At 29.1% G+C, this 10,400-nt stretch overlaps 1 protein-coding gene across 5 annotated transcripts; it reads right to left on the reverse strand.

Moving 5' to 3' along the window:
* Positions 1-235: 235 nt before the first annotated feature.
* Positions 236-9,702, reverse strand: LOC145961931 (uncharacterized). 5 transcript variants are annotated; one of them, XM_083082550.1, is made up of 7 exons: positions 7,195-7,492; positions 6,011-6,224; positions 5,412-5,654; positions 3,993-4,079; positions 3,009-3,143; positions 2,541-2,692; positions 236-2,327 (listed from the first exon to the last, which is right to left on the reverse strand). In XM_083082550.1, exons 2-7 carry the CDS (start codon positions 6,221-6,223, stop codon positions 2,201-2,203), a joined length of 957 nt encoding a protein of 318 aa, XP_082938676.1. In that variant the 5' UTR covers position 6,224; positions 7,195-7,492; the 3' UTR covers positions 236-2,200. The 5 variants fall into 5 exon arrangements, with proteins under 5 accessions (XP_082938676.1, XP_082938677.1, XP_082938675.1 ...); XM_083082551.1 differs by lacking the exon at positions 7,195-7,492 and adding an exon at positions 9,579-9,702 and having other exon boundaries at positions 237-2,327; positions 3,009-3,140; XM_083082549.1 differs by lacking the exon at positions 7,195-7,492 and adding an exon at positions 9,579-9,702 and having other exon boundaries at positions 237-2,327.
* Positions 9,703-10,400: the final 698 nt, after the last annotated feature.

Consider the following 10,400-nt stretch of genomic DNA (forward strand, 5'->3'; position numbering starts at 1 on the left):
ATTCAATAGAAGATTTTTTATGAATTTGAAATCAAATTCTTTACAGTGTTATGCTGAATAATCCAAGAGAGTAATGTTGAAACACAACATACATACATGGTCTAACAGTTTATATTTATTATGTATTATAAAGAGTTGCGATTATTAGGCAAATTATTTGGTAGGAAAATGATAGATATTATATGCGATAAACATTTAGATATCTAAATAAATAAGGCTATTTATAGGCCATTTATAGGTGTATTTATTAAAATAATTGAACTGCACATATACATACACAACTTATACCTATGCCATTGTACATCTAATCAGCCATATTGATAATACAAAAGAAAAGAAATAGCGCGAAGCCAACACACTCGCATGCATAAATATAATATAATATATATATATATATATATATATATATATATATAAATACATACATATACATATAAAACCTATATACAGTAGCTAAAAGATTTAGAGTGGATACTAAAGGAAAGAAAATATATAACATCCTGAGACGTTAACATGTACGTTAAATAGGGAAGGCCATTCAGTAACGAGACATTCAATCACTATCATTGTAAAATATTTAGTTGGCAAAGCTTATGTTTCGAAAATCCCAAACTAGATATACATATTTTTTTTATTTTAGCATAAATTAGCAATATCGCCAGTAATTTCTTTCCATTTTCGTTTTTTCATTTTTGATTTTAACATATGAGATATAGATATAGATTAAAGTAAATTTTATTTTTTATATTTCTAAATCAAAAAGGCAATATATTTAAAAACTGAAATTGATTATTTTTTTATCAATTGCCAAATTAACTAGAAAAATAAAATAGTACTTAAATTTATTGCTGATTCAAATAATATTGTGCAAAGTTAATCTCTTTTTCTAGCAAACGATAGCAATATTTGAACGAAGCTCATCAAACACATCAAATTTACCGATCCTCTTTCTCCAACAGTTCTAAGCGCATCTTCTTCCCTCTTTCTCTCTTTTTCTTTCGTAAAATTTTATTTAATTGATATAATATTTTATATATAAATACCGTACATATAACGTTAAATATATACGGTATGTAAACAATTGAGGCGTGTCGGTGGAAGTATAATTTCCGTGAATTAAACTTTCGAGGCTATAGAAACATAGAAATGACAACACTGGCATAAAATTCTTTTTTCCGTACTTGTAACATCGAAAATTGAATTCGCGATAGAATTGTATTCCTTATGACAACTATTCGGCCAACATTTTCTATCAACTATATCATATTTTAAAGAAAAATGCATCACATCTCAAATGTCGAATAAATCTTGTATACTATCAATTTGAAAGGTACCGACAATCCGCTATCTGTTGTACATTATAATCATTCTATTATCAAAATAACGGAAATTGCATGAAATCTCTCAAACAAAGACACTATACAATCTAGTAATACGTATAATACGTTTAATAAATAGAAATAAATATATAATTATTTAATTGGCGCATGGCAAAACTTGATTATCGATACAAAAGAGGACTTGAAAACATGATAGACAGGCGACCCCCAAAAAATTCTATTTTAGATAGAAAAAAATTTTATTGAAAGATTTCATTAGTTAGAGTAGATTATCAAAAGTTTGCTCTCATTTTTTGTAAGACAAGATCAAATGCTTGATTTATTCGCGATATTAAAGTCACAGACTCGTCGAAATTACGAAATTGCACCATTTAGCGCGTACACGCGTCGAATTCGCTGCTCGAAAAAAATAATCAGTCGTGAGCTGTCGAGCTGGTAAGATTCCATGCGAATCTCTGTTCGATGTGCTTCCTAAGTATTTGCGCGCGCGCGGTCACATCGCGCGATTAAACTTAAACTTCTATTCTAATTTGGTGCACACCGAAATCTTATTGGAATGCGTCGGTTAGGTTCGAGTACTTAATATATAAACAATTTTTGAATGTCCGAGAACTCTAAAAAACTTTCTAGAGAAAAAATTTCAACTTTTAAAACATCTCTAAATAACTTTAAGACTTTTGATGTTGTTTGGTTGCCTGTAATGTAAATCAATAGAGTGGCATTTCTATCATCGAGGAGAAATGTATGATTGTAATGTATGATCGGGAAGGCTTCCGATTAAAAATTCGATCGAGAAAGAGATTTCGAAATCCCGCAGAATCTAAACCACGCTTGATGAAACGCTGCCAATATGAACGCGCTCATACGGCATTGCAATCCATGAAGAGAGTTCTGCAATCTTCGCCTGTGCGACCGCGTCGTCCTGCCTCATAAAGAGCCTCGAAACCGATGCCGCTCTGTTTCTGCAGGAGATAGCTTGTCGCATATCTGTGGAAATTATGCCCAATTTGTAACAACTAACCGGATACGGAGCTCAAAAGCTTGTTATGATTTCGATAAAGGCTCAAACTTTATGGCAGACACGTAAAAAAATAAACTCGTCTATTTATAAAAAAAAAATTAATTATGCACATACATTGTGTATATGTATGTACAATTAATTTATTCGATATTTAACAAAAATATAAATTAAATACTTACGATCCAAGTTGGCAGAAGATTGAAGATGGACCTTGCGTGTCAGCGATACACTCTGCGCTGGCCTCGCAAAGAGCTCTTTCGGCGCATCCACGTTGACCTTCCTCCTCGGCACGTCCTACGTAGCTAAAAGACTTGACAGATCTCATGTAGCCCTAACGAATCAAATGAATTACACATATGAGAAATGTATATTATCCTTTAAATAAGATGTGAATTTAATAGTAGTAATCACGTAATGTGATTTCTCTCTCTCTCTCTCTCTCTCTATCTATCTATCTATCTATGTATCTATCCATCCATCCATCCATCCATCTATTTATCTGTTTATTTATCTACCTCTTATACACACACACACACATGTATGTGTGTGTATTGATAACTCAATACGACAATTTCCCAAATATTATTTTAAAGAATGTAAATTTTAATAGGCATTTATTGGTAAATATTTTTATTACATATCTTTACCTTTAGCATAGAAATTGACGCTATCGCAGCTTCGGAGATGGTGTCGCGTCTCCCGAGTGAACGAGCTGTTAGGGAACGATGAGAGAACGATGTCTTCAGAGCGTCCAGCAGATTGATGACTATGCTGATGAACTGCTTAATAATACGGATAAGCAAAAATGTAAGTAAATTTATTTACGGAGACTTATATTTTGAAGAATAAGAATATGGTTTAAGTAGAATATGGTTTAAGTGTAGATATACATATAAATAAAATTAATCTGTACACACATTATAAAAAAATATGTATGTATATATATATATATATATATATATATATATATATACATATTACATATATATATATATATATATATATATATATATATATATATATATATATATACATATATATATATATATATACATATTACATATTACATATTATAAATACAATTATAATTTATAACACATTACAATTAGAATTATATTAACGAAATTGAAATGTAGTTAAGTTTTAACAAAGTCAAAACGATCATAGTTTGTTAATCCATATAAAAACATCTGAAACTTTCTCACGTGCAAAATTGCTTAAAACTTATTTTTTATATATACATATAATTTTTTTTTATATATATTAAACACATACACATATTAAACATTAAATTCAATACAACACATATATGTACATATATACACGCATATAAAAGTTATACATTTTTCATTATAAAAAAAACGCTTTCTGATGGGGATTAATATATCAAGCAATTTTAGAAAAAGTGATGATTTAACAATGCATAGAAATTGATTAGTAAATGCTACAACAAGAATATTGGAAACAATTTATAGCAAAATTAATTCCATTTCTCTAAATCAACATTCTTCTCTCGATCAAACAAACACGCAGAAAGCACTTATATCAGTAATTTTCATCAAAGCAAAATGAAGTTTCAAATTGTTTCAACTTGTCACATTGAATCTTCTCTTTCATAAATTCGTACTAACCTCGGAAGCATTTTTCGCCATTACTGCAATTTGTTCGGGGTCTCTGCCCTGTCCTAGAAACGTGCCCAGCACCGCAGCCAAAATTGCCTAAACAACCGACACCAGCCATGTGCGCTAAGATCGACAATTATTTACAAGAAAAGTGAGAAAAAAAGAAAAGAGGGAGAGAGAGGGGGGAGAGAGAGAGAGAGAGACAGAGACAGAGACAGAGGCTCGTTGATATGTCGCATTTGAATATTTATTCTAAATAAGCATTCGAGTATTTATTCTAAATAATATTCTTGAAAATGGCTTGAAAATGGATGGAAGAAGAGCGCATAAGTAGAAACATTATCTTAAAAAAATAAAATGCATCTATAAGTTGTACTTTATTATATAGAATATTTCATGACAATTGTAATATCATCAACGTAATTTTATTAAATCAATTACAACTAGTTATCAAATTAATTATCTCTCAACATGTAATAAATAAAGTATGTATAAAATAAATATAATACTACTGATAAAACTGTAATTTCCTTTGTATGCGAAGTAAATTAAAATATAAATCTTTTTAAATTTTGCTTTTTCTGAGAACAAAGTTTACGCTTTTGCTCTTTAACCATTAACCCTGATTATTCTTATAAATGTGATTGTCAAGAGCAAAATTTGCTCATCAAAGCCAGGTGAAATACCGGCAAATTCCCGACTGTGAGACGAATTAAAATGTGTAGAAAACGTAAAAATAATGTGATACAAATGCGTGAAAATAATAGTCCGTTACAATTATTTAACACATCCTGTTTCTCCTCTCTAATTATTGTACAATACATAGTTCGTGACTGTAAGCAGCTGTGCGTATTTCTCAAATTTCTATTTAAAGCCAAAATTAACTTATTTTGTAAGTCTAAACAACAACGTGAATACAGGATTATTTCCTTTTTCCCCAATAATATAGTCAATATTAGTATACTAAAAAACAAATAATATTTATACAATAACAATTTCAAATATTTGAGAAATTTTGTTTATAAATATAATGGTTTTATTTCATATAATTATATATACATAGACAAGCTGCTTATTTAGTTTCCACATGAATCCACTGTGGCACTTATATTTTTGCATCGCAGAGAAAAAAGAACAGTTGTCTTTCATGACAAAAGTATTCAATGCTTTAAATAATTTATATTTAGTAATTTAAATCTCATATATTGCAAATTCTCTTTTGCGTTTAACTGTTATGAGTTAAGATAAATCATAATCTACCTAGTAATTAAAGAATATATAATTGATTTTCAATGTTTAGCTGAGGCATGATAATATTGATTGATCCGCATTACTGATGTGTGTGTGTGTGTGTGTGTGTCTGTGTGTTGAACCTCGCGAAAAAATATTCGAAAATTAAAACATAGCGCATCAGTTAATTTTACTTACCTGCATAGGACTACTACTTTGATTGTCCACCTTATCGATACCATCTACCGGCTGCTGAGGTCCACCCAACAGTGCCGTGAGAACTCTAAAACCTACAGAGAGCAAGTTGGTCCATGGACTCGTAGTCGCACCATCATCTATCTCGTTTTTACTGGGTCCAGTCGTAGCACCGGTCTGACCTAACAACATCTGCATCAACATACCCAGCATATTGGACCACGAGAAACCGCTACTACTACCTTCCTATACATGGAAACCAAAGAAATATATATGGTATCAGTATTAGAAAGAAAAATAAATTAGTATAAAGTCTATTAGATCCAATTGCATCAATGTTATTTTGGCTTTGAGTGAGATTTAAATATGCGTTTATTTTTATTTATTTATTATTTAAAAAGAAAGATAAAGATGGACATGAGTCTTGCTTAAATCTAAAATATAATATTATTGGTATAACTTGGCATTAGAAACATAAAGATGGGACGTAAAAATAGTTTATTCTCTTAATCATTAATATAATTAATATGTCTATAAAAATTATATTAATTGAATTAAATAAATTTTTAATACATAAATATAAGTTTATATAAACTACTAACTTGAATTTGATTAGTGCTAATGTCTTCGAGATCATCGATCGCCACTTTTTTCATCGCGTTTGGTTTCTCGGCGAATTTTCTATCCTCTCTGATTTGCTGCTGCTGGTATTCTTGCGGATATTGCTGAGTGTACTGAGGATGCTGTGGTAGAGCTATAGCTTGTCCCAGAACAAGCGCAACCAAACATAAAGATGCGTATTCGTTGTACCACATTCTATGACAAAGAAAAACTTTTGTTGCATTTCAATGTACATAATCTGAAAAAAGGATATACTATGTTTATAAAATAATCTGCTTTTTCCAGAAGCATTTTTTACACACACAATGTAACATACACAAAATTCGTAAAAAAGTTTAAATTAATAAAATACATTGCAAATGATAAATTTCCTGTGAAAAAATTAAATATATGGGCATCATTTATCGTGTTTATTCAAAAGCGTGTGTTAAAGCGATTAAAAGTTTGACTTTAAGACGAGAAGGAAAGGAGAGAAGGATACGCGATAATTCAGAAATGAAAGTATGCCATAGCAGCTGACAAAAACGATGATGTAAATAAAGTCGAATTTACAATAATACATACAATAATATATTCGATTCAAGTTTATTTTTTTACAAGTCAATAGGAAGAAAAGCAGCCGAAAAAACATATCCAAGTTTTATTATCCGGAATTATATTCTTACTTCGTAATTATTTTTTCAGAAAAATGCTATAAGCAATACGGTTATTAATTCCTATGAAAGCAATGTAATATTTTCGGACATTGCTGAAACGCAAGAAATTCGTAAAACACATTTTTTTTTAAAGAAAAATGAAATGTAAGCTTTGTTGAGAAATTATATTATTTTTAAGAATAATGAGAAGAATTAATTTATGTTGACAAAAATATTTAATTTTTAAAAAATCATCTTAAAATCTCCAAATCATCTTTAAATGTCTTAAAATAAACGCATGTAATATCACGTCCTTCGAAACAATTTAATCCTTGTACTATTATACTATCTTTATAGTATCTTTGTATGTGCTAATTTCTTTTACTCGCCATACTTTCAGATTGATTTATAAATCAATTTATAAATTTTAATGTATCATCTTGTGTTTGTATATTGCATTATATTTTGCATTATTCATACTTATGTTTAAAAATCGATATATTAAATTGTAAAATTTAAACCAATCTTACAAATTTTGCGCGCGCGCGCGATTTCTTTCCTTTTCCTCCTTTTATAAAATACATTGTGTAAGGCTCAACACCAATCATAACCTTCATCTTGATTGCGCGAAATGTTGGACAGAAGTGAATGAAGTCGGTATATGTTGCGGATATAAACTGAGAACACGGTGCACACGAAAGTGTGTCACCATGGTTAAGGTCGCTTCGACCGCAAGCATGCCACCCGACCGCTCGTTAGCCCACTTACTGACGATGCTGGTTTGTTGAACCCGATAGATACCGTTATTTCAAAAGGAGGTCACGACCTACTGTCGATTGCTAGCGGGTGACCAGTTCTTGTGTCCGTGAAAAAATAAACGAAGGAAAGCAATTCAATTAAAGAAGTCCCTGCACACACACATGATGCCGATTGACGAGATTGATAAGAATTGATAAAGTCGACAAATAATATTTGCGGCCCTACGAATATTTATAAAAGTTTTGCGTAACTTTTTCACTTTTTAAAACAACAAGAAAAAAATGGTTTCTATGTTAAATATAAACGCTCTATTACATGTATTATATATAAAAGTATGTTTATATACATATATAGGTATCAAATTACATATATTATATTATCATGATAATATTATATTATAGAAAAACGATTATGTCAAAGTTTTAGGCTCTAGTTTCGAGTAGAGCATTAAAAAGTGTTACAGAGTAGAACATTCACAAATTGTATTCATCAATTTTTATCGCGCAACTTTTATATCAATATCATTGATTTAAGATAACAGGTCATATAATAATTTATAAAAAATATTCTCATTTTATAATTTTTTGAATAAAATCGGAAATTTAATTTGTAATAACATAGAATAACACAAAAAAGTAAATTAAACAATGTTACAAGACTAATTAAAATGACTAAAATAAAAAACTTAAAATGAAGCGACGATTTTAAGAACAACAATAATGTATGTGTGTGTGTGTGTGTGTACAGAGAGATAGAGAAAAGAGAGGGAGAGAGAGGGGGAGAGAGAGAGAGGGAGGGAGAGAGAGAGAGAGAGAGAGAGAGAGAGAGAGAGAGAGAGAGAGAGAGAGAGAGAGAGAGAGAGAGAGAGAGAGACTCTCACGATGGCAAACGATGCACGGTATGCCTTTGGAAAACGGTATATGCCATGGTAGAAAAATCACAAACGAGTTTCTAACTGTATTCTGACGATAGCATTTTTTATCTGCGATAGACTTAATGTGCAAAACAACTCGCAAAAAAAAAATGAATTTCTTAGGCTGATATTACATTTGTCATACGACACATTTTTTAAGTATATTGATTGGCTGCGGGATAGTAATTTTTTGAATCTTTAGGAACTTTCTAATCTGCAGCTAATCAATGTTTAAAAAATTTTTCGTACGACAAATGTAATATCGGCCTTACGAGATTATTATGATTCTGATCACAAAGAATGATGGAATTTTATTAAATTTGAAAAAATTATTCGTAAAGAAAAAGATTAAAACAACTCTAACAAAAAGTGATTAATCTGTCATTTAAATATTATATATAAAAAAATTTAAGGAATATACCGAAATTAGTATTTGCGCAAAAAAAGATGATTATGTATTTTTCAACGGGACAAAGTTTGATAATTAAAAGTATTAAAATGATATTACATAATGTACATATATATATATATATATATATATATATATATATATACATATATTGTGTATATACATATATACGTATATATGTACATATATACATATATATATATATAGAGTATAAGATTACTTTATAATAATAAACACAATACACGAATATACACTGGAGAAAAATATTTTGTAAACGCATTGGTTTGTAAATAAATTCTATTTATTTTTTTATAAATAGAATTTTTATAAACTTCTTTTATAAATAGATTATTTATAAAACTATTATATATATATATATATATATATATATATATATATATATATATGTATATATATATATGTATATATAACAAATAGAACAAAATTTACCTCGAGTAAAAATAATTAAATTAAACGTGTAATGATAATGTATCATAATATCAACAACACAACTTTCGTAACTAATGGTTTCTAGATGTAAATGTTATATGCATTCCAAAATTGAATAAAATAAGTATGCAAAGTGCATGCCTGTACTATAATATATTTGTGATTCATAATAAAATCAATAAAATCAATAAAATCAAATTAAAAGTAGGCGTAAAATCAATTTTGTCGTATTCAAAAACTTCATAGTTATACAGTTTACAGATTAAAATAATTTTATTGAAATCTGATTAATTTAAAAGCACGTTAGAAAAATACGAGTAATTAATTTCCTTTAATCGATTAACTCTAGTCATATAAAAACAGTGAAAAATTATGTTACTCACTTAGTTTACTTTCCAGCAGACTTCCGTGACACTGACTCTCAGTTCTGAAGATGAAATTCTTCGCGTGGTCTTCTATATAGCTTGTGAGTATATGTGGGGGTAAACCGTTCGGCCAATGACCACTCATCTTTACTACCATTTTCAATAAAATTATCCAATCGCGCCGAACCGGTTGGCAAAGATTCCGAAAGCTCGTCTATTTAAGGGCATTTTTCGTAATCACGCTGAGAAAAAAAAACAAAACAATTTTACAAAGAAATAAATATACACATAGTCCAAAAACATTGTCTTATGCTGCAGTAACTTTCGACAGATTTTATTTATGTACTTTATTTATAATTCTGTCTTTGTAACAATTGTAATTAAGGGCTGTTGTTACGTTTAGCAATTACATATAATTTACACGTCTCATATTCGGTGCATTTTAAAATTTGTATTCCTAAATAATTACTCTAATTGTGTTTGTTTTGTTCACAGCTAAAGCATATAAAACTGCAAAAAAAGTCTTAAGGTTTCTAATTCCTTATTAACATACGATATCAAATTATAACACTAAAAGCGAGAAATTAGAAGAGATTATGTGAGTTTTTTCTCTTGCAAAATACATTGAAATAAATATCTTTCTTTAAATGTTACCACACATGCTTTTGTAATAATACAGATTAATAAAATACATCAAAAAATTTTTTTTTGATTCGTCAATTAATAAATAATTCGTATGAATTAATAAATAGTACGAATCGTATTCAAAAAAATTATTGTAATTCAATGTATTTCGCAATCAAAAAACTCAATTTCTCGTTTCTAATATTATAATTCAAT

This window comes from Camponotus vicinus, unplaced genomic scaffold (genome assembly GCF_025532165.1).
Source record: "Camponotus vicinus isolate PSW18456_S1 unplaced genomic scaffold, iyCamVici1.0 SCAF_11, whole genome shotgun sequence".
NCBI lineage: Eukaryota > Metazoa > Arthropoda > Insecta > Hymenoptera > Formicidae > Camponotus > Camponotus vicinus.

Excerpts from the sequence above, each read along its gene's own strand:
- LOC145961931 (XM_083082550.1), bottom strand. The coding sequence starts at position 6,223 with ATGTGGTACAACGAATACGCATCTTTATGTTTGGTTGCGCTTGTTCTG. Across the intron at positions 3,144-3,992 it reads TGGCGAAAAATGCTTCCGAG|CAGTTCATCAGCATAGTCAT; the intron begins GTTAGTACGAAT and ends CGTATTATTAAG. Across the intron at positions 2,693-3,008 it reads CGTCAATTTCTATGCTAAAG|GGCTACATGAGATCTGTCAA; the intron begins GTAAAGATATGT and ends TTGATTCGTTAG.